At 50.0% G+C, this 24,717-nt stretch overlaps 1 protein-coding gene across 2 annotated transcripts in view; it reads right to left on the minus strand.

Moving 5' to 3' along the window:
- Positions 1–24,717, minus strand: part of SNX29 (sorting nexin 29) — a 511,108-nt gene that overhangs the window by 178,796 nt on the left and 307,595 nt on the right. For both annotated transcript variants that reach the window (XM_040635311.1, XM_040635312.1), the window contains exon 16: positions 5,885–6,001. In XM_040635311.1, the coding sequence (XP_040491245.1) occupies positions 5,885–6,001 (117 nt within the window). The remainder of the gene's footprint in view (positions 1–5,884; positions 6,002–24,717) is intronic.

A 24,717-nucleotide genomic window follows, 5' to 3' on the forward strand; every position in this document is an offset into this window, starting at 1 on the left:
AAGACATAAAAATTCAGTGCCATACACCATAATGAGGCGCCCAGCGCTGGGGGGAGCTCAACCCTTCTGCGTCTCAGTTGCCATATTTTTTTTAAGACTTTATTTGCCAGAGAGAGAGAGAGCACAAGCAGGGGGAGCAGCAGGCAGAGGGAGAAGCAGGCTCCCTGATGAGCAAGGAGCCCGATGAGAGGCTCGAACCCAGGACTCTGGGATCATGACCTAAGCTGAAGGCAGATGCTTCACCGACTGAGCCACCCAGATGCCCCCCAGTTGCCATAATACTTATAAAAGAGGGTAACACCTCTGCTTAAGTCACAGGCTTTTCAAAATTGAGAGAATGAACATGAAGACCCAATGTGTGCCTGACACATTGTGAAGAACTTGATAAATCGTGAGCTGGTGATGGATGCTGGACCCCTGGAAGGGTTTCGTCCAACAGGTGGAGGAGAATGGAAGGTGATGACGGTCCCCCCCAGGGCCCTGGAAATCGCCCAAGGCACCATCTCTGGGCTTCACCTAGCCGAGCTGAGTCCCACGGACCACCAGACAACCTTCTAATTCAAATGCAGGCTTTCACAAGAATGTTATGCTACCCATTATCATAAAAATAAAAATGAGAAATTCAATATCCATCAATAGGGGTCTGGTTAAATAAATTATGGTATTGCCAGTTCAAAGCAATACGGTGTAGCTCTTAAAAAGAATGAGGTAGATCTGTATGTAAAATAAAATAAAAAGATCTCTTAACTACATTGTTAACTGGGGGGAAAGTCATATTCCAAACAGTGAATACAGTAGGCAAGTAGTTGCTAAAACATGTGGGAGTGTGCGTGCAACTCACTCAGGCATCCCTCATTTCTGGAAAGACAAACCCAACACTGGGGGTCCTTACTGACTCTAGGGAGGACTTCTAGGGCGCCAGCGATACGAGGGAGATTCACTCACTTTTCACAAAGTGCTCTTTTAGACTACTTGCCTTTTCAGCATGGGTCTAACAAGGTTTGTCAGAGTTCAAAATTTTACAAGTTCCAATTGTTTAAAGAAAACTCCAGGGGCGCCTGGGTAGCGCAGTTGTTAGGCGTCTGCCTTCGGCTCAGGGCGTGATCCCGGCGTTCCGGGATCGAGTCCCACATCGGGCTCTTCCACTATGAGCCTGCTTCTTCCTCTCCCACTCCCCCTGCTTGTGTTCCCTCTCTCGCTGGCTGTCTCTATCTCTGTCACATAAATAAATAAAAAATCTTAAAAAAAAAAAAAAAAAAAAGAAAACTCCAGTCTTTCAAGGCATACAGATCTGTCACTTCTCACTGGAGGACTTTGGCTGAGTTAGTCCATATCCAAGCCTCGGTTGTCTCTTAGGCAAAATGGTATCATAATAGTAATTACCGCTAGGGTCACGGAGGATTAAATGGAGTACTAATACTTTACAAGTATTTATATTTGGGGCAGACATCAATAAATGTTACCTATTAAAAGTGGAGTTGTTGACTTAGAGGAGCTGGTTCATAGTTTCCATCATCTAAAAGGAGAGTAATGCACTGAAGGCATTCTCTAAAAATGCACCTGCAGTGACAGGAGTCATTGATCTTTCCTTCAGCATAGAGGACACACAGGCACTCCTCCAGAATCCACACTGAACCCATCCTAAGGAATGCGACCACTCCTTGGTCCTCGCCTGCTCTCACGTCCCCCCTCCAGGAAGGCAGGCCTTGGAGGATGCCAGGATGCAGGGATACAGGAGCCACTTGCGTGCCCCCGACAGCAGGTCTGCTCAGTCTGAAACAAGTCAGCACAGCGAGTTCCCCATTCCTGCAACCCCACTGTCCTTTCTCAGCAAGGGGGCCACAAATGGCAGTAAAGTGAGAAGTCACACTGCCCAAGTCTTTAACGTGGGACACAGCCGGGAAGGACACATATAGGGACTCTAGGGACCTTGCCTGGTAGGATAATGGGTAACCCAAGGGAACCCATGCATACCTGTTCTCCCCAACTCCCCAGAGTTGGTAGAGCTTGAGAAAGAAAACAGACTTTATGGATTCAAGCGGAGTTTGAATCCAGCTCCACGATACTCTCACCGGAAGATTCGGGACCTCCCTGAGCCTCAGTCAAGCTATAAAACAAAGATGAAATCACCTCCCACAGAAGGTTCTTAGTGCACAATAGGTACTCACTACCTGTGTTTCTGTCTTAGGAAAACGTATTTATCTCCCTAATGAAAGAAATCCACAAAGATCTTGTACACATCTTGGATATCTGAGGAATAAGGGAAACCAACTCAACTGGGGACTGCACTAGAGGGCTTTAAGCACAGGAGGTAACATTCACATGCTGACATCATATAAAGGAAGTACACACCACCACCACCACCTGTGAGGGCAAGTATCAAAAAAAAAAAGAAGTCAAACTTGAAACTCATCCAGACTCTACAGCTAATGACCAATTCAAAGGAAAGGCAAGGGACAGAGGAACATGGTAAGGATTACCACGGGGTTGCCATCAATAGAACACTAAACAGGAGACCGTTCTTAAGGCCAGGTTTTTCAATAGTATCAAAAAGATGTGTGTGGGGGAGGGTAACGTACAAATTAAGAAGCTAAAAAGACCGATCACCCAACTGTACTGTTTGCACTGCACTAAGACCCTGATTAGACCAAATAAATCAAAAAAATGTTTTGAGGTAACTGGAGAACACTGAACACTGATTGGACATTTGAGGATAGTAAGGAATTATCATTAATTTTTTAGGTATGATGATGGTACCATAAGTATCTTTTAGTGATAAACACTGAACTATTCTGTGACTGAAATAATATGACTTGGATATGCGTCCAAATAATCTGAGTTGGGAAGGGACTGAATGGAGTAAGAATGAGTCAAGAATGACCCCTGAGTTGGTTACTGCCAAAGCTGAGTGATGGGGTTTCATTAGGTGATTCTCCCTTTTCCACAGGCTTAAATTTTCCACTTTTATTAAAAAGCTGGTAAGTAAGCCATAGGCTGGTAGGGAATATTCACAACATCTGTTAATTGAAAAGACAGGTAAAGAACTGCTAGAAATCAGCAAGAAAACACACGCAACCCGGCAGGAAATGGGCGCAGGCTGCCAGTCACAGAAGTGGAAACCGAAATACTGAGTTGGCTAATGGCAAGATGGTCCACTTCACTCGCGATCAGAAAATCACAAGTTAAAACCTGCCACACGCCCACAAGTGTTGGTAGGGATCTCAAAGTGCTAGCAGGAACTCGTGCACACCAAAAGAGGGATCATAAACAGGTATTTGAATGGATGAATGAATAAATAAATAAATAAATAAATAAATCACAGTACCGTTTAAAATAACATAGCACACAACTCCGCCAAGTTCGCCCTTAGGCCCGGGTCTCACAGAAACACCTGTGTAGTGGATGCAGGAAGTGCTACTACAGGACTGCTAAGATCGGCAAGACAGACAGTCCGACCTTCTGCGCTTCCCGACAGAAAACACCGCCCCAGCGACAGCGACGTTCGCAGGAAAATTAAAGCCCCATCCCAGCCCCCAGACCCAAGTGCCAATTCCGGAAAATAGAAGCAACAGAGGGGCATGGAGAAGAATGCTGCAAAGGCACCATCAGCTAGTTTCCAGTGGTGACACAACCCAGGGTCTTCCACAAACACATGTTAAGGAAAAGAGAGGAAAGAGAGGTGGAGGGGACAGGACGGATGGACAGGAACACCAGCGAGCACTTCGATTAATGGACAGAGGGAGTGGAACAGCAGTGGGCAGGGGTTGGAGGAGGGACGAATGGGGTGTTGGGGTTTCCTGGGGCAGAGGTTGAGCTGGGGAGGAGGACAAGCTTCAGGAGACAGAGGGGAGGTGCGGGTTGCACCTAGGGCCACACCATCTCACATGAAGACTGGTTAGGATGGAACATTTCAGCTTCTGTTTCACTCAAGTCAAAACAACTGTGTTAAAATGAAACATGAAACACAAGAGACATAACCAATGACAAGACACGGACCTCACATGTATCCTAGTTTTTAAAAAACTATAAAACATTATGAAACAGTAAGAAATTTGAACACTGCTCTTTGATGATCTAAAAGACTGAAGTGCCTGGGTGGCTCAGTCATTAAGCGTGTGCCTTCGGCTCAGGGCGTGATCCCGGCGTTCTGGGATCGAGCCCCGCATCAGGTTCCTCCACTGAGAGCCTGCTTCTTCCTCTCCCACTCCCCCTGCTTGTGTTCCCTCTCTCGCTGGCTGTCTCTGTCTCTGTCGAATAAATAAATAAAATCTTTAAAAAAATAATAAAAAATAAAAATAAAAGAATGAAGGGTAATGGAGGGATGATGATGATATCGTATTTATGGTTCCCCCCCCCTTTTTTTTTTTAAGATTTTAAGATCTATACAAAGAGGTCTATTGATGAAATAACACCAGTATCTAAATCAAAATCATACAGAAGGAGAAGCACGTGTGGGGAACTTCAAACAAGACTGACCACCACTGAGCAGAGTTCTACTTAACAAATTTGCATAAGATTCTTTAATCTTTGGGCATCTAACACTGGACATGATAAACCTTTGAAACAAAGAAGCTATTATAAACGTATATAAGAGGACAAAATGCTCTCAGCATCGTGGTTTGCAATAGCAAATTAATGCAAAAAAACCTAACTGTCCATTAAAATGCAACTGGATTAAAATTATCATTGTACTTCATTCAAGAGAGAACTCAAGAGTCAAGGAAGTGAACGAATTAGACGGGAGGCCCCCGACCAGGGTGGTTTGGTCCCCACTGCTCAGGGAACATCTGGCAATGTTTGGAGGCATTCTTGGAAGTCGTTAGCGAGTGGGGTGCTACTGGCCTCTAGTGGGTAGAATTCAGGGGTGCTGCTAAACCTCCTACACAAAGCACAGGACGGCCCCCACAACAAGGAATTACAGTCATGCCCCGTATCTGCAGGGGATACATTCCAAGACCCTCAGTGGACGCCTGGAGCTGCGGACAGTCCTGAACCCTACATACACCTTCATGTGGTACCTACGACAAAGTTGAATTTCTAGATTTGGCACCTAAGAGATCAGCAACAATAGCAAATAGATTAATTTTAACAATATACTGCAATGAAAGATGTGAATGTGGACTCTCTCGCGAAGTATCTTATTGTCCTCTATTCTCCCTTCTTTCTTGTGACAATGTGAGAGGACACAACACCTACATGAGGAGCTGAAGGAGGTGAGTGACGGAGGGGCTGTCATATAGCGTTTGGCTACCACTGACCTTCTGACAACCCGTCAGAAGGAGAGTCATCTGCTTCCAGACTGTGGCAAAGAAGGAACCACAGATATGGGGGGACGACCCTAAGGGGCCAAATGTATCAAAAGAACCACAGTTTTAAAATCCTCTACTACATCTGTGTGAGATAGGCCTCAAACCACAGTACTGACTTAAAAACAAACAAAAGCAAGGGCCAAGGAGATATATACAGGTAACACCATGTAAGTAAAGGTTACACAAAACCAAGATTGTTTGTTGCTCATGGAAATTTATGTAGTGAAGTATAAAAACAGGAAGGAGAAGGCTATACACCAATTTCAGAATACTGACTATGGAGTGCGGGGGCGTGAAATGTTGCAAAGGGGAGGCTTCAAATAGAATTGGTACCATCATGTTAATTCTACCCCTTCCCACCCGAAGCAAAAAAAGTGTAGGGAAGGTTCATGCACGTGAAATCTGGATGGTGGGGACATGACAGCTCACTCTTTCCGTCTCCGTACTTTTCCATACCCTTGACATTGCCAACAATGAACAAACTGAACAGTGTGGCTGTGGGCAGCAGAGACTGGGAAGACGGACAAAGCAGGCAGAAGAGTGAGGCTGGAACCTTCCCAGGCAGGAGCACTCACCGGTCCCCGCAGGTCAATGAGCTCCTGCCTCATCTGGGACACGAGGGCCTCCTTGGCCACCAGGGCCCTGTGCAGGCGCTCGTTGAACTCAATCAGCTCGCCGTGCATCTCCGCCACCTGGAACACACAAGCACCACACGGTGAGGCTCAGAAGGCAGACCCGCGCCCCACCCCCAGCACTTGCCCCACATCTGTGGGCCTGCCACTCGTCCGCAAGGCACCAGGAGGTTGTCCTGGCTGGAAACACAACACTGTCTGCTTATGAGCTGTGCAAACCCGCCTCTCAGTCGAACACATCTGTGACTGGGTGGATGTGAACACTACGGAATCAACGGTCCGCAGTCTATGGTCGGAACAGTGCCCTATCAGTTCTTTTTGGGCCTTCGGTTTTTATCCTTCATAGACACTTCCCTAGCAAAGGCTCTCTTCCTCATCTGAGTTGTGCCTGCCAGGAATGACCCGGCTCACGGCACAGGTGGAGTAACTGACCACTTTCGTTCCTCAGGGCCTTGGTTCTGAAACCAAGAACACAGAGCCAGAGCCTCGGGGCGATGGCGATGGCGACAGTGACGGTGACAGATCCTATGGCAGCAGCACAAGGACCCCTCAGTCACCAGGATCTTTGCCAGGGACATCCCTTCCGAGTGCTCCTCGCATCTTCATGATGCTGGCTCCGGGAGGCAGGTGTCAGTATTCCTGCCTTACAGAAGGGCAACGATGTCACAGCGTAGAAGGGGCTAGCTCAAGGTCATACCGCCCATGAAGGAGGGACTCCGGGGCCCCGGCTCTGGACCACACGCCACAGTTCTACAACTTGCATTATGCCCACGTGCAGCCCACTCGGGCCTGCTCTGAGCCCTTGAACTTGTGCATATTTATTCAATACCCTTGGCTCATCCCAAACAAAAGGAGGTTGCCATCAAGTAGTCTATGACTGATATACACAGTGAACCACAGGTCTTTCTCGCTATCAACTTATGACAAGCACAATGACATCCTATATGGTCAAAACAAAGTAATTTCTCTGATTCTATGAGCGATCTTGGGGGGGCTTAAGATCAAATTCGACTATAATTTATTCAAACATTTTAGAGAAATTTGCAATGTCATCTTGCCATGGTCTTCAGGAACCTTGAAAGAAGAATCTTGCAACCATCTTAAAGAGAACCCCTTGAGAATTTAGAGGTCAAGAGACATTCCCCCAGTCCTGTCCCCCTGCTTTTCCTAAGAGATCACCCCTCCTGTATACTATAGATTTCAGCCAGGACTTATATTCTATTTAAGACAAAATCAGTATCAAACCACTTGTAATAAGTACTACATATGAAATATAAAACATACTGTAAGAATCAAGAAGGGATACAGGGAGACATCTTATGGGAAAAGAAAGGATCATTAACCTAAGTCTTGGGGCCTCAGGAGGAATAAAGGGGGGGGGCCTTTTTTTTTTTGATGTGTTGTTATATAAAAGATAAAAGGAAAGACACAAGATATTAACATTAGTCAAGGGACAGATTTTCTTTCCATTATTTCTACTTTTCCTTACTTTTTAGTTTGCTGATAATGAACACTCTTCCATTTATCAGTGGGTAGAACCACTTGGGCCCTTTAAAGAACTGAAATTCTTCACCTGAAACTAAAGGCAGCCATGGTACAATCAACACAAAATGCACTGGGCTCCCAGTCACATCCTGATTCCTTCTACTTGCTCTGTGAATCCGCACCCTATTCATGGCAACCCCCTGTCCCCAGGGTGCCCACCTCCTTCAAACCCATGTGAAATGCCAAGTGGGAAATGGTATAAAAGATATTCCAAGTACCATGCAATTAACAACGGGAGAATAAGGCACTGAGCCTTTAACCAGCTTCTGTCTGTACAGACCTAAAATTCATATTTCCCAGCTGTGTTATTCCTTTTGTATAGAAAAAGCTTAAGACGATCTTCTTTTGGTCTTTCACAAACAAAGACAGTATTGCTAATAATGCCTGTGCGGATCCCCCACACAGAAATCACCTAAATGTTCCCTGAGCTTTCTCGGGGCGGACAGTCCATTTACCACACAGTATGCAGAGAACACAGCTGCCAATACTCCTGCTAAATGCCTGCTGCCGTAACCCCGCAAAACAGAGCTTTACATAAACGCCACCGGCATTTCCAAAGGAAAGCAAGGTTTTGCTTTGTTTTTGTTTTGCTTTGTTTTGCAGTGGGAGCCAGAGTGTTAAAACAATTTTCCATAAATGTATAAAACATCGAAACATCCCAGCTTGCAATGGTATTTATCAGGAGCTGTCAAAAGCCTGGTTCTCTTTCGCAGCCAGAAGAGTGACTTGACCACGTCAGACAAAGCTTTCATTTTGCTAGGGAATGGGGGGGGGGGGCGGGGGGGATCCGGTGGAACAGAGGAGATAAACTGATGAAATAATTTTGACTAACCATTAAAACTGCAATATTCACTGTTACTAAGCTAAGCTCTGAAATTCAGAGTTTCTAGATTAGATATGCCTACATAGAGCCGTTGAGACCAACAGCTTTGATCTTCTATAAACCATGCTGAGCTCACTGTTCCTTGAATAACTCTTTCCAACGCTAGTGTAACTAGAAATGGATTTGAGACTCCGAGAGCCCCAGAAAAGGAAGCGGAGATGATGGAAACAAGAGCAGGCAGCTCAAGCCCAGCTGGCTGGAGTTCCTGTTAGGCTCTGAGGGCACTGACAGGTCTCGCCTGACCAAACCTTGCCTGGAGCAGCCAGAGAGAGTCGCAGGGAATGGGACACAGAGACAGACACTGGCTACCCTTCAGTCCATGCTCGGCCAAGCAGACTGAGGGATCGTCCCAAAACAACATCCGATATCATCACCTGCTATTTAAAACCTTCATTGCTTCCCATTGCCTTAAGGATAAATAAAACCCAAACCCCCTCGTGATCAGCCTCTCTAACCCCATCACCTGCCCCCCCACCCCCAGCATCTAAAGTCACACAGACCCGCAGGTCTTCTATGTCCCATAAACATGCTAAGCTCTAGGAGGTCACCCTGAGATAGGAAGAAGAAACGCATATCTAGCAAAGGAAACTGTAAGTACAAAGGCCCAGAGGTTGCCAGGGCTGGTGGGGGCAGAGGGGGGAGGGGACAGCTGAGACAGGCAATTAAGGGCTCAGAGTCTGGTCTAAGACAGGCCTGCACCTGATCACTCACAGTGTGCTCCGGCGCCAGGCTCTTAACCTTGAGGAGCCTAGAGCCATTTACCCACAAAACGGTGATTCAAAACCCTACCGACTGCATGGGGCCACCGTGCTGCCAACGTGAGCAGCCGCACCTAACCAGCTCTGCACTGCGTCTGCACGTGGCAAGTGCTCAGTGAAGGAGACCTGGTTGTACAGGATGGGTGATCCCATAAAAGGGAAATGGAGGACAGGGATGTCTTTAGAAGCCAGATAGAAAGGGGCCACATGTGCTATACCAACGAACTCAGCTGTGGAGAGAGACTCATTGTCCCCCAGTGGACAGAGTTGCTAACCATGTGCCAGGCCTGGTGGAGGAGGAGCAGGAAGGTCAAGGGGTTCACACCTTACAGATCAGACAAACTAGAGCTTACTGAGAGAGGAGGACTGGGAAAGAGGACGGGGTATCAGGGAAGGTCTTCCCAAGAGCGAACATTCAGAAGTCCCTCACTTCTCCCCTCAGGCTTGGCACAAGCCGGGCAGCCCCCCCGCCCCCGCCCACCCCCATGCACTATGCCCAGGGCCATTCGGAGAGGAAGCCTCTCAAAGTGCACAACTCATGAATTAACAAGGTGCAGCTGCTTGTCAGGCACCTTTTGGATTTTGCCCTTTAGGCTGGACAGAAGGCAGATTTCTTGAATCTTTGGCAATATCCATCAAACTTTTAAAATCACTCACCTGTGACTTGGCAAGTCTCTGTCGGGGAGTAACCCAGCCCCTCCACTTGCACCTGTGCCCCAAGCCCCAGTGCAGCTCCAAATGGCTGGAACCTACCTAAATACTCAGCCACAAGGGATTAGTAAAATGTATCGGGCTCACCCCCTCTCTCCCACCTCTGGCCCCTGGGAGACACCACTCGTCGCTTGCTGCACTCCTTCCTCAAGGAAACACTCAGGCAGTCACTCCCGACTGATCGGAGACTTGGCCTGTGGATGACACCAACTTGGTATCCCTGGCACAAGGGATGGGGAAAAGCGTCATCAGGAAGGTGACATTTGAGTTGGACTTTGGAAGACGAAAGCTTTGGAAGTTCAGGAGACTGAGCAATCCATTCCAGCTGGAGCATCAGAGAAGATGATTTCCAAAAATAATGTGGCTGTGAAAAAGCTTTTAAGTCTGTGAAAATCCCAGGAATTATCATAATTACCTGCCAAATCACGAAAGAATTATAAATTTAAAAAAAAAAAGCCTCTGGCATTTCCTTTGATATTGGAATGTTCTATCTAATCACATTCAAGCAAATCATGCTTCTCCCTCCCTCAGCTACCTAATTAGACACTTCCCTGATTAGACCAAGACAACCCCCAAATTTTAATGGTAACTGAGGCTCTCCTGGTCACATACCCCAAACTATCCAGAACATTCACTTTGAGGTCTCAGCATCGTAAGTTGTATAAAATGCACAAGCTGGCCTTTGGTCTCACATACAGAGGGTGCAGGGAGGGATCTAGAACCTCTTTCTGTGATGAGGACACTGCACCAGGTAAAGACTAAGACCTTGCTTAATTCACTCTTGAGCACCAACTATGTTCCAGGCCTTTTCCAGGTATTACATCCATCCGCTCACATGACTCTCGCATCCCTCCTGCAGGCTGGGCATGTCTCCCTGAGGAGGAGCCTCGAGGCTCAGACAGGCCAGGCTGTGAGACTAGGGTGGGGGAGTCAGGAAGTGGCAGGACGGGATGGCCACCATCTGTGCTCTCCGCACACCACCTTGGGCGATGGGACATAGGCTGAGCCTTCCAGGGGTTAAGGAGAGGAGTGTGCCCACAGAGGGAAGGGAAGTAGTGCAATGTGGACCAGTGGTTCCCAAAACAAGCTGATCATTAGCCACTCGGAGGGCTCTTGAAAAATACAGATTTCTGGCCCTCCTTCTCAGGAACTGACTCAATGGGGAGGGGGGGCAGGGCATCCCAAGAAGTACTTGTTAAGGACCCCACTGGCCATGACGATCACTCCAATCTGGGAGCCACCAGCACAGACCAGGGGGACGCATCTCACACGCCGAGGTATGAATTGCAGGTGGGCTGGCGCCCAGTTGTAGAAAACCTAGTGTTTCAGCCCATGTTTGTAACAGCGATGTCACAGAAGCTTCTCCACTTGTCAGCTCTCTACATCCAACTTCTCACTGAGGTGAACTAAGCCACAAGCCAGAGAACAACTACCTTACGCCGCTGGCTGACAACAGACAGCAGCCATCAGCACGTGTGGCGGGGCACTCGGTAACGGTGCAGGCGCCCGGAGGGGCCTGGGAACGGGGGCCGAGAGGCGGACACTGGGCTCCAAGCTACCGGTCTGGCACAAAGGAAGAACTGGAGTTGACAGTGAAGATCTATAAATATTTAACACAATTTCATATTGCTATGAAATCCAGGAATTTGGTTTTTCTAGATTTTTTTTTTTTTTGTATTGTACACGTGTTAGTCTGCAGTGAAATGGAAATGTTTTTAAAAACCCAGCTCTTCACCACAGGGAGTTTGAAAGGCACCTACCTACAACACATATGCTAGATTTGAAATAATGTCTTACGCTAATTATCAGAAACAATGATGAATGATGAGAACAAAAGAAAGCCAAAATAGGATCGTTTTTAGGTAAGACCTGAGTTTTTTTTAAAAAAACAAGACAGAACCGAGGCCATCAATACCTGTCCTCCTTTCAGATGGGTATACACGGTGTTCTCGTACAGTGTGGGTCTGGGACAGTAACTAAAATCCTGAGTGTCCATACCCAGCCCAGGACACAGGTCTCAGACGTCCTGGGAAAGTTACAGCCGCCATCGCCCTCTTTGACCCTGGTACGCTCAGCCTCTCCTATAGTTGCCTGAACGTGCCCATTTCCCAGGGGAGGAAGGTGAGGCTCGGGGAATGAGGAAGTCTCAGGTCACAGAGCTCACGAGTGACAGCTGAGATCTGAACCCAGTTATCATGGCTCCAAAGCCTGTATTCTTTCCACCACTCAACCCTTCAGGTGATAGATAAATCACCCAGCAAGGGAAATACTGGGACCACTTGGGCTGAGCAGAAGGCTAGGCTGAGAGAGGCTGCGCGCCCTGTATAAGGCCGCGACTCTAGACCAGATCTCCTGCTGCTAAACCCAGCCTGCTCCTCCAGGGGGGACAGGAGACTCCCAAGGATGAGAAATGGGGCAGTACTTGGCACAGCGCTTGTGGGGCGCGGGAGGCAGGCGCACGGCGCACTTCTCTGCCCTACGGCTGCTCGCCCATCTCTCCAGGAAGCACTTTGTCAGATGCTGCGGCTCCCTAGGAGACGAAGGCTCTTACTCCTCCTCACTCTAGAGCTGAGGGAACGGCATCACTGACAGGGTAAGCACCGTGCGCACGGCCACACAGGAAGCCAGGAGCCCCGGAACCAAGAGTCACAGCCCAAGTCCATGTTTTGGACTCTCTACCCGGCCTCTCCACCCACCATCACCAGGATGCTGAGCCACCGTCTCAACAGCACAGGGCCTGCCAGGGCTGATGAACCTGGGCCAAGGACTCTGAGCACTGCCCCAGGCAAGAAACACTGGCACATTCACAGCCCCACCTGCCGGACAACGCACTGTCACCCATACACGGTGCACACATTAACATACACACACGCCAGAAAAGGCGTCACACACACATGGGTGCACGCATCCCCTAGGAAAGGGCACCGCTGCACACACAGGGGTGCGCACGCACACGAGCACACACACGGACACACCGAGGAAAAGGCACCATCAACCAGACAGGGCATGGCTGTCATCAGTAGGCAGAGGAGGACAGCCATCGGGGCTCTGGCTGCTCCCACTGCCTTCTAAGCCCCCAGAGACCAGCCTCAGACCACTTCACAGACACCCACCTCAAGGAGACCCTGGCAGTGCAGGGAAGAGCACCCAGATCAAGTGAGAACCTGTGCTAAAGCAGGCCCTACCGTGGAATTCAGCGTCTAAAAGAGACCCCAGAGGACATGCTAGGAGTATGCAAGCCCCAGGATGAGCCTTCCAGAAAGCGGGTTTTGCTTCATGTGAAGACATGTTGGAAATCAGTTTCTTTCTTTTTTTTTTTTTTTTTTTAAGATTTATTTATTTATTTATTTATGTGACAGAGAGACAGCCAGCGAGAGAGGGAACACAAGCAGGGGGAGTGGGAGAGGAAGAAGCAGGCTCCCAGTGGAGGAGTCCGATGTGGGGCTCGATCCCAGAACACCGGGATCACGCCCTGAGCCAAAGGCAGACGCCCAACGACTGAGCTACCCAGGCACCCCGGAAATCAGTTTCTAAGTGACAATTTCAATATGAAATCATCCCAAGGGACTGTCAGGTATTACTTCAGGATGTTCAAAATCAGGATAGGTACAGACATAAGAGGTGTGGAAGTCCAATCCAGGTTCTACTTTCTGCTGTGTGACATGAGTATGTAAGTTCACATCTCTGATTCATACTATATTCTTCGTCAAATAAGGACAGTGCCCCTCATTGTCCAGGTGTGTCATGAGGCGCATTAAGAAAGAGTTCGGTAGCTCCCTAGGGCCGGCCCCGGTGAACGATCTTTCAGTACCCATGATAAGCACTTTCTAGAGACAAGGAGCGTTCCAGGCGCTCTCCACATTCGCACATACAACAAGCCTGGGAAGTACAGCTCTGTGCCCATTTTACAGAAGATGAAAGCAACGTTCAAAAAGGGCAAGCAATTGTCCAAAGTCACAGTCTGTAAGGAGGGGGTGGGGAGCCAGTAACCCCAGAGCTCACAACCCTGCATCTCCTGTCTTCTGAGTCTCCCCGGTTTCCTCCTTCCTTCCACACCGCCTTTCACCATGATCCTATTGGGTGGAGGACGGAGCTGGGTGCGGGGGTGTTGCTGAGCCCAGGAGCTGCTCAGGCTCCCCCAACCTCTACCCTGAGAAGGCAACAGCTCTGCCATCTCAGGACTGGTCCTCCTCGACATCACATTGTAAAGCTGTCAAGTGACACACTCAGCTGAAGCCTGAGACAGACCCATCCTCAAGTGCCACGAGATAGGGCTATGTGGGCTATCTGCTCCATCCCTGAGATAAGTAGAGGCTTGTAAGAAAACCCTGCTGATAAGTTCAATGTGAAAGAGCCTCCCTTAATCTCCTCTGTAGCTAGCCCCTGTGTGTTCAGAACCGCTGAGCTTGAGAGAAGTCCTACTTGAAAACATTTGGCTGGGATTACGATTTAATGGGGGGAAAGAAACACCCAGAACGAACAACAGCTCAATTAATAATGGTCTGTCTCTGAGAAACAGATGTGGCAGCCCCAGCATGGAGCTGCTGGGCCCCAGTCCCTAATGTTGGTCCTTGTTTCTCCTGACACGTGACCTTTCAGAGAATACACAAGGCAAGCCGTGGAGAAAGGTCACACGGAGCAGTGGCTGCGAACAGCCCAGATAACACCTTTCTTTCCAGCCTTTGCTAATGGCCCTTAAAGAGCAAAGGCAGAATAGACAGAAAGCGTGATCATCAAGCAGCAGCCGACACCTTCCCTGCGGTTGAGACAAATGAGCAATGACGGGAGAAAAAAAAAAAAAAAGAAAGAAAAAGAAAAACAAAACCATGAGTCCCAGCCCTCTGCTGAAAGATACGCTCACCCAAGAGCAACAGAGAGGCATCAGGCAGCTGCGAAGCTGTCTGACAGGTCCCGTCACCTGTCACCCTCCTGCTGGAGCCTCTGCAGAGAGGCCGCCTGGCGCTGTGTCTAAGGTGTGCACCCCGAGTCAGGAGACCATCCCCCAAATCGCTTTTACCTGTCTGGGCCTCAGTTTCTCATCCATAAAATGAGGCTGCTAACAGTGTCAATCTCACAGGGGTTCCATGAGATTTAAATGATTAAGAACTAAGAAGTGCTTAGCTTAGAGCATGGCACGCACGAGTACCCCTACTATTAGAGCCACTGTTCGCTACGAACCAGGCGCCAACAAAGCAGCCGCTGCCACAGGCCCTGGACCATCGACAGCGCTAACTTCTCTCACACCCGCTCCCATCTCCCACCTGGACAAAAATGACAGCCCCTGCTGCCTGTCCTGTTCTGCACCCCACTCCCAAGCTGATGCTCCAACAGCCCCCCTGAAACCCAAACCAGATCACACTGTTCCGCCTAACATCTGTCAATGATGTTGACACACACAGTGACAGGCTATCCGCAACTGATCTCAAGATAATGCGGGGGCGGGGGGCAAAGGAGGGCTAGCACGCAGCAGGACTGGTCTTGGAGAAGGAGCTGGATGAGGCCTGTAACGGGTACAGGGAGATACATGACACCGTTTTTGTCTACACTGAAATTTCTCCAGAACCCAAAATTTAAAAACAGCTTTCAGTGGCATCCCATTCATTTCCTTGACATAGGATTCAAGCAATGGAAAGAGGGGTGAGGTAGAAGGAGGGGCGAGGTGGGAAGGGGAGGGGAGGAAACATTTCAAGGGAAAGACGGACACCGGCATAATGAGACTACGGGATCCTCCTCCAACTCCCTCCCTCAAACACCTCCTAAAGCCCCACCTACCCCTCAAAGCTCAACTCAAATCTCCGTTTACTTCCCTCCCCAACTCCTTTGATCCATTCATGCATAATCTCCATAAAAGATGCATCAGCAGTAGCTACAACAGCTGCTGTTTTCTGAACACCTAATACAGATCAAGCATCTGCAGGGCCACAAAGGATCTTTCTGCACAAATAACAAAAAGGTGTGCATTCTGGGTGGCTATAGCCTCACAGGGCCTAAGCTCAGTGAGTGGGGCATGGGCTGGATACAGCTCCTACTGGACTCCGAGCACATGCCCTTGTACAGTGAACAACCTGCACAACTGTACAGTGGCCTTAGACATTCTGCCAGGTGCTACTGTTGCTCCCATTTCACAGGGGAGGAAAATGAGACCCCAAGAGTCTAGAACCCTTGCCCCTAATCACAGAGAGGTTACTGCGATAGCTAACACCCAGAACCACATTCTTTTTGTTACACAAAGCTCCTGCAGAAGGTGGTACGTCAATGCCGTGGCCAGGCTTTGTGCACCCAGCAGACAATGCTGTCTCCCGCACAGTTCACCGTCCTGGAATCGAGCACAGGATCTCACCCATCTCTACACATCTTACTTGGAATCACTGCCAAAGCCAGCAACAAAACCAGACACTTCCAGGCTTTTCTTTGCTGGATCAATTATGGGAGGGTCAATGGTGGAGAAGAGCACAAAGTCTCCTTTCTGTTAACACAGGAGATAATGCAGTTTACCTGGCATCATACAATGGTTGTAATTATCACCCATTACAAGTATAAAATATTGTGTTCGGCTGAGCTTGTGAAAATGGGTCAAGAATTACTTCAAAAAGCTTTGCTGGCCTCTCCTTTGAAAAGCACTGCTGTTACAGGCTGGCTCACGGAGGAGCTATTGATTCTTGAGGATCCCAGAGTTGGAAGGCAGCTCCGCAGTGGCCTCATCCACCTCCCAGCACAGAACGCCTTCTCCAGCTTGCAGGGCAGGCACTGAAGGAGGAGGAGGAAGAGGGGGAGCCCTCATTACAAGGAGCAGACATTCACCGAGCACGTACTCTGTGCGAGACCCAGGTCTCACACATCAGCTCATGCGCAGGGAACCTGTGAGGCCTGGCCATAGCCCATTCCCTTCTTTGAACACTCCTCTGCAGGAGCAGGGAACGCACAGACCCATCTGCTCAACAAGTTCCTATGGACCATCTACCATGCAGCATGCTCGGAATTCAGCACTGCGGATACAGCGGCCGACGGAAGAGAGGAAACCCCTGCCCGGGTGCTGTCTGCATTCCAGCTACTACCCCCCAGGGAACCGGCGAGCACACAGAGGCTGACGGGGGTTCAGTCCTAGTCTGAGGTACCCACAGAGAACCTGGGATCCAAGCCTAGAGCCCATGCTCCTAACTACCACGGAGTATGCACGATCTCTTGAAGCTCTGCAGTCATTACTCTATAAAGCTCCTCCTGAGGCCAAGTGCGCCTCCCCGCACACTTCCAGAACCACTACTTCATCTGCTTCTTGGGCCCTTCACTGGTGTGCCAGGCACTGTCCTGGGTGCTGGGCCTCAGCGGTGACCCTCAGGGAGCTCCCCATCTCCACGGGATTGACTCTGACGGTCCCCACACAGTGTGGCCGGTGGTGCAGCAGGAACATGGAGGGCAGGTCTCAACTCAGCCTGGGCCCAGGGGAGGGGTCCAGAAGCTCCCCCAGGTTGAAGCTTGCACAGCGGGAGAAGGTTAGGCAGGAGAGCAAGTTAAAACCCAGGCCCCGCCTCCGAGCCCCCTGCACTCTGCACTCGTCTCCTCACCTACCAGGTGGGGATCTGTCACAGAGCAGGCGGGGCTGCCGGGAGAACCAAACGGGACAGGAGCAAACTTCAGAGCACCCAGGGCAGCACACAGAGGCACTCACCATGGGGCAGCTGCTTCGTATGCCGCAGACCTGCTTGCCAGCCCTAGGAAGTTATATAATATCATGTACCCAATACCTGCTCTCCATTCCAGAGGTTTCTTCAAAAATTATTTCACCCTGGAGTGTTGCTTTTGCATTTATTGTGCAGAATGCTGGAAAGCACAGAATTTCATATAAAGATGTAAATTCTGAAATTATATGGCTCTTTGTCATATTCCAATGTCTTCTAGAAATGAGGGGAGGCCAGCATGCATTCTTAATCATGTTCCATCAGAAGGAATACAGAGACCTCCTGAATATTTCAGACACAGCTCAATATATTATGCCCAAGTTTCAAAAGAAAGACAGTAAATGAAAAACATTAAATTTTATGAGCATCAAAAAAATGTTTTTCTCCCTGGAGAGCCCCGTTCTCGTACCACACAGCACTCGCCTCAAGATGAGAGGGGCCCCCTTCGGGTAACGATCACCTGGCTTCTCCCTGGGTGGGGTACACCGTTGTTGCCAAGCGTGAGCTGGGGACACAGACACCCATACGGAAGGAAGGTCATGCTCAAGTCTGAGCAGGCAGTGTAGGGTAGTGGTTTGGAGGATGAACTTGGAGCCAGGTGGCCAGGACGGGGAACCCCATCTGCCAGTGACTTGCTAAGTGACCTTGGACAAGTCATTCAGCCTCTCTGGGAGTCAGCTTCTGCATCAATAAAAATGGCAGCCACTTACATCACAGGATCGCTAGCAACGGGGTCTATACCCAAGGGCTCAATCAACAGTGTCCCAACTATGACGGATTCTTGTAGCACTTGGTAACACATGAAAATGTGTGTGCTTGTGACATTTCTTGAAGCCCCAGGGTCATCAGGATACAAAGACAGGATAGGCTGGTTTAGAAAACATACCAACAAAAAGCATGCACTTTAAAGGCAGACAGACTGGGTCTGACCCTAGGGTCACCCTTGGCCGGTTGCGTCCCACAAAGAACAGCGGCTATCATTTCTCCCCAGTTGAGCACATTTCTAAATCTCACTGTTGAGACCGTACCCTGTTCCCTGCAAGGGGTACCACGTGCCACGTGGCACATAACTAAGATTCTATGGATGTGTCAGTACCTAGAACACGGCCGGGCCGGCAGCAGGCACTCTGCAAACATCACTCACCTCTCTTCCTTCCACAGACAGCCATGGAAGTCACTTTCTCTCTGGGTCACTGAAGCCCCATGACACATTTAGTGAGGACAAATGCAACAGTATCACAGTGGTTCCTCATGATCAACCCCTACAGACGGGCTCATCCAATGTGACTTTCCTCTGTTTTCTGTCACTTGAGCAGTAGCCCAACGAGACACGCCCACTTCCCCCAAACCTGGTAGAAGTAAAAGGGAGTTCGTTGGTTCAGCAGCCTGTATCAAGCTGGGGGCAGGATGGCGGGTGGCTGAGGCCTCAATTTCTCCCCCTACTGGCAGAAAGCACTGGTCTGGAGGTGGACTGAAGTCACAAGCCCTGAAGTGGGAATGACACGGAGACAAGGAAGTCCTTGCGGCCGAGACACCAGTGCTCACCTTTCTTCTCCCTCGGGTCTCGCGGCCTCTGTGCTCATGGCACTCCTGAGTCTCAGCAAGGGGCTGCTGCCCTGGACCTCTACAGCTGTCTCTGCCCCTGCCACACTAAGTGAGAAGGCCACGTTCTCCCCGTGGTGTGGCTGCAGAACCGGAGAGCTCAGGTCGGCCCAGGTTCCCGAGTGACTATAGGGAGTAGGCCACTCCCACCCTTGGCCCTGGGCAGCTCATGCTGGACACACAGTACGCATGGAAATCAACTCTTACCGTGTTACACCCCGGGGACCAGGGAGTGCTTGTTACTGGAGTAGAACCAAGCCTATCCTGACAAACACAATCCTTCTGTGTAACAACCTTGTGTCTCCCGGCTCTCTCACAATGGGCCTGCAAGTCTGCAGAATGGCACAGAGCCCAAAGAAGTTTGGGAGAGGCTGTCTTACAACACCCATGGGAAGGAGGACTCGTGTTTCCCATTCATCAAAGAGGAAACTGGACTGGGACAAGTTAAATCATGTGTCGAAGGCCATACAAATAACAAGTGGTGAAGCCACAATCTGAACTCACATCTACCCGCCCCAAGGTGTGTGTTGTGTATGCTACATGGGCCCAGCAAGTGTTTTCCTTCTACTTCTCAGATACTGTGAGGGTCCTGAATGCAGTGCAGGTCATCCCCGGGCTCCAGTGAGAACCGTGACCACAGCTTGGATGCATTCTGTGTTCCACCATCCGAGGCCCTTTACCAACATTCCTTCACTGCAGGACTCACCTGTCTTCAAGGCAAATTCCCATTTTACAGGTAAGGAAACAGAGGCTTACAGAGACTACAGGCAGAGCTCTCACACGGAGATGCTGGAATAAATAAGGAAAGATGAGGACAGAGATAGGCAAAGGACACAGGTTCCTTTAACGGAGGGCAAGAAAGATATTCCACACGAACAGCTACAGAATGGGAGATTCAGGAACACTCTTTACTGGAGGATCCCTGGCCCTCGAGGGCTCAGATGGTCAGGGTGATCCACTCAGACTCTGAGACACATTCCCTCCTAGAGTGTGTGTGTGGGGGGGGGGGGACTACAGGGGGACAACCCCTTCTGGGCCCTCCCAACTATGTGGGAGCTTTGGGCCTCTCGTCTCTTGGCCACCAGGAACCTGTGACGATAGCAGCTGCCATGTCCCCGAGTCGTCACTGGGCACCAGGTGGATCTAAGACCATGTCCTCCAAAACTCCAGATTCAAACCCAGACCTGTCCAGTTTCAAATGATGCTCTTCCCACTCTGCCTCCTGCACCCATCAGGGTTGCCTGAGCATCTACCATGTGCCAAGCACCATTTAGACACTGGGGACACAGCAGTGAACAGACCGCCCCAAATCTCTGCCTCCCGTGAACTTGCACCCTAATGCCCAAGGTTACAAGTGCTCACTGACCACGTGACAGTGTGTTTGTGCCCTGTCACAGTGAGTGGGACCGCAAACAAGAGGCCCAGCTTCCAGGGAGACCCTGCAGGGTCCTGACTGCGCATCGGAGGCAATGAGCAGGTCTCCCTGCAGCTGGACTCCGTTCTCGTTAGTGATCCCAGGAAAGGAGAAGGACATGGATGTGAGGAAGACAAAAGCAAAGACAGAAAAGCAGCAACAGCAACACCTTCTGGCTAAGAAATCAAGCTGATCATTATGTCTTAGATTAAAAAGAGTCTTTTCAAAAGCAATCGTCCCAATATTCCACATTGGATTCTCGAAGACCGCTTGACCAGAGGCCCTCAGTGTGAATAGTCCCCAGTTTTCTCTGCCAAAATCCACTGCCTTCTCCTGCAGCTAATGGAACCCTGCATTTTCCTCTCTGAGCTCAAGCAGCTTTGGGAGGCTGACCATACACCCCTGGCCCCGGGCAGCATGTGCCCTGACCTTACTCATCGGTACCTACCGCCCCCTTGGCCACAGTGATTGGTTCAGGGATGGCGGGAGGCTTGATTCCAAGAATCTCCATAGAGGTCATGAAAAAGACCCTCTCACATCACCAGAATTGCTAAGCTCATAGGAAGTTAGTTGGACCTGCTAGAAGCCATCAGAGAGAGAGAGAGAGAGAGCGAGAGAGCGTGAGTGCACACCTGCCTGAGAACAAAGACCATAAAGAAGAAAACAGAGACAAACAAGAGAAGAAGAGCACACCCACATTTGAACAGTTGACCCCTGGCTGGTGCCTGGCCCAAGGTCAGACGAACTCCTGGGTGGGCACACGAGGTTTCCATGAACCACAAAGACTTCATTTTTTATTAAGACCCAGTTTGCACTGGGTTTCTGTCTTTTAGCTTAGAGTCCTGACTACCAGAGCCACCAAGTCATGCCCAGTCTCTGCCTGAACACCCCCAATCACAGGCAATTCACTACCATTCTTTACAGTGATGATGACATGTGCGTCCTTTCTGCCTAGAGTCCCAGGACAGGCCCATGAGGATCAGACTGGGAAGAAGCCCCATCCCTACGTCCACAACATCCTTTTATTTAAAGGGACTCACTTGACTGCGGGACAGCATCACAAATTCTCCCCTGGGAAATGCTGTATGGTCTTGGGCCACACATGTGGGCCTCCCATGTGTAAGGTGAGAGTTCTGGGATAGAAATATGAGATAGAGTCCCATCTCCCAGACCCGTGCGACTGGGTAAACCAAGAGGCTTCAGATGATGTCCCCTTAGTCCAAAGGACAGCCATGGGGGTACAGTGTGGGCTGGGGGTTCAGGGCAGACCTCATTATACTGTGAGACCCCACATGGCTTCTCTAAGCCTTGGTTTTTTTCCATCTGTCCAATGGCATGTCAATGATATGGATTTTCCAGAGGTGTTAAGAAAACGCGGCGCCTGGTGCACAGCACCTGACACCTAACAGAAGTGCAGAAACAGAGAGTGTTGTTATTAGGAACATGTCTCAGCGGGAAGGCAGCCAAGGCAGAATGGCTCCTCTGCTGGCCAGGTTCCGGAAATGACGAAACACCCTCAGGATTTTACTAGCAAGCTGCTAAAGAGGGCACACCTCCTTCCCTGTTACCCCGGGGCCTCAACCATACCTCCAACCTGCTTAAGGGATGCGGACTGCACACCAATACTCTCCTTTTCAAGGAAAACGGAGGCCTCACTGTCAGCACGTGAAAATGGCAATATCTGGCCCGAACAACTCATCAACCTCCAACCCTCACAATGACTCAGCCCCTGCGAACACCTCTGAGACATTTAGATAGAGCTCTGCCTATGCCAAGAAGAAAAATCCATCACGCGACACACTGGAGGTCCTCCAAGGGCAGGTGCCTCTCAGGCTCCTGGCAAAGTGCTGTGGAGAGAACATGACTTTGGCTCCAGGATGCAGCACATCCCAGTTGATGCAGCCAAGGGCGGGCAGGAAAGCATGAATCAGCAGTTACTCAGCCCACCCCACCCCCTGAAACTTCCACTCCGTATGGGCTCCAGGGCAACCTCTGCGTGCTCACTTGTGCTTTCATTTCTAGGACTGGAGGGGGGGATCGGGCCAGACCCAGGATGGCGAGGGAAGGTGAACTCGGCAGCTGATGGCTGGGGAAGGCCAGGTACCAGGGGTCCTCGGGAGCCAGGCAGCCCCTCACTGCCACACAGAGATGGGCTAGCAACCCCTTCACTCAACATCGGGTGAACGGGTGAGGAGATGCTTACAAGTTTCTTCTCAGGAGGAGATCTTTAAAACCTCTTTACGTGCCCTCAGCCAGTCCCATGGTTTTAAACACCATGTGTACACAGAGGACCAATAAGTTTCTATCTCCTTCTGGGAACCCCAGACGCACATATTCAACTGCTCATTCATTTACTTCAAAGTAAATGGCCCGAAAACCAAATTTGATTTTCCTCCCCTTGCAGCTGTCCCCATGACACCAGATGACAATTCACTGCCTTCCATTTGCTCAGGCCAGTAATTTCAGAATCCTCCCAGACTCTTCCTTCTCCCATAGCCCACAGGCAACCCGTAGCAAAACCTGATGGCCCTCCTTCCACAGCAAGCCTAGAACCCGGCCACGCTCTCACCACTTCCGACCAGCATGTTGGTCCAACCCACCATGCTCTCTCACCCAGACTCCTGCGAGAGTTCCCAGGCGGTCTCGCTGCCCCCTGCTCTGCCCGCCATCTGCCTGTGTTCAACAGAGTGGCCAGTGCACCTCCCCTGTCCCTGTTCAAAATCCACCAGAGGCCCCCATGTCACTCAGAGTCAAAGCCATGCCCCTACAAGGGCCTAGAAGGCCCAACCTGACCAGGCCCTTACATCTCTGCCCTTGTCTCCTACCACGGCCTCATTTCTGTTCTTTAAACATGAGGGCCTTTGCACTTGCTATGCCCTTTGCATAGGACTTTTCTCCCCCAGATAACTAACCACACCTGGCTCATTCTCTCTCCTACCTTTATTCCTGGCTTGTGTCAGTATGAACTTGCATGTCCACACCATACAAACTATTTCTCGTCACCCCCATTGCTCCCCAACCTTTTTCTGATTTCAGTATAATCTTTCCTATTGGCTGACTACTTTCCTTCATACTCACTTCATCGCCACTAGAAGCAAGCAGCAGGAGGGCAGTGATTTGGGTCTTGCGTCCACTGCCATATCCCCAGGGACCCAAACAGTGGCTCACAGACAGTAAGTGCTCAATAAATGTATGGAGCATGTGGGGAGAGAGGAATATAAATCACCTCTGAGCATTTTTTAAATGTTATGTTAAAATGTTTACACGTTAGAAAAGCAAACATTAGAACCCCAGGACTTATTTCCCCAGTGAACGATCTGCACCCACAACCTCTGGCCGCGATGTAAGTTAGTGTGCGGAGTGAATATGTCCCTGGCCAAGATTCACATGTTCAAGTCTACCCCTAACATGACGGGATTAGGAGACTGGGCCCTCAGGAGGTGATCAGGCCAGCAGGGTGGAGCGCCCATAAACCAGATTCACGCCTGTCTTTGTCTCTTCAGGCTGCTATAACAAAATTTGGGTTTATTATTAAAAAAAATAAATGTATTTCTCAACTGTTCTGGAGGCTAGAAGTCCCAGATAAGGACGACAGCATGGAGGGCTCTGGTGACCACCCTACTCCAGGGGGCAGTTATGTGCTCACAGCGGGGGAAGGGGCTGGGGCTTCTTTTACTGGGACACTAACCCCACTCCTTATGACCCCACAACCCCCAAAAGCCCCACTTCCTAACACCATCACCTTGGGCACGAGGTTTTTCAACACATGGATTTGGTGGGGACACAAACATTCAGAGCACAGCAGTGACCTTCTAAGAAGAGACCAGAACACTTGCTCTCTCTCTCTCTCTCCACAGGAAGAAGACCACCGTCTGCAAAGCAGGAGTGGGCCCTCACCAAGACATGGATCTGCTGGGGCCCGGATCTGGGACTTTGCAGCCCCCAGTGTCTGCTGCCCACATGGTGGTACCATTTCAGCTGCCTGAACAGACCAAGATGGACCCCTCACTCAGGGGCAGAGGAGGAGTCTCAAGGGCCACGAGCCTCAGGCCGTGGCCATGCTTCTCCTCTCTGGCTGACCTGGCTCGCACTGGCCCGCTGATGGTGCTGGGACTCCTAGGTCCTGTCCTGCTCACAAAATGTCAGCTCAGCTCACTGAATCACCGGGGGGGGGGGGGGGGGGGGGG

Source organism: Ursus maritimus, unplaced genomic scaffold (assembly GCF_017311325.1).
Source record: "Ursus maritimus isolate PB19 unplaced genomic scaffold, ASM1731132v1 scaffold_2, whole genome shotgun sequence".
Lineage (NCBI taxonomy): Eukaryota > Metazoa > Chordata > Mammalia > Carnivora > Ursidae > Ursus > Ursus maritimus.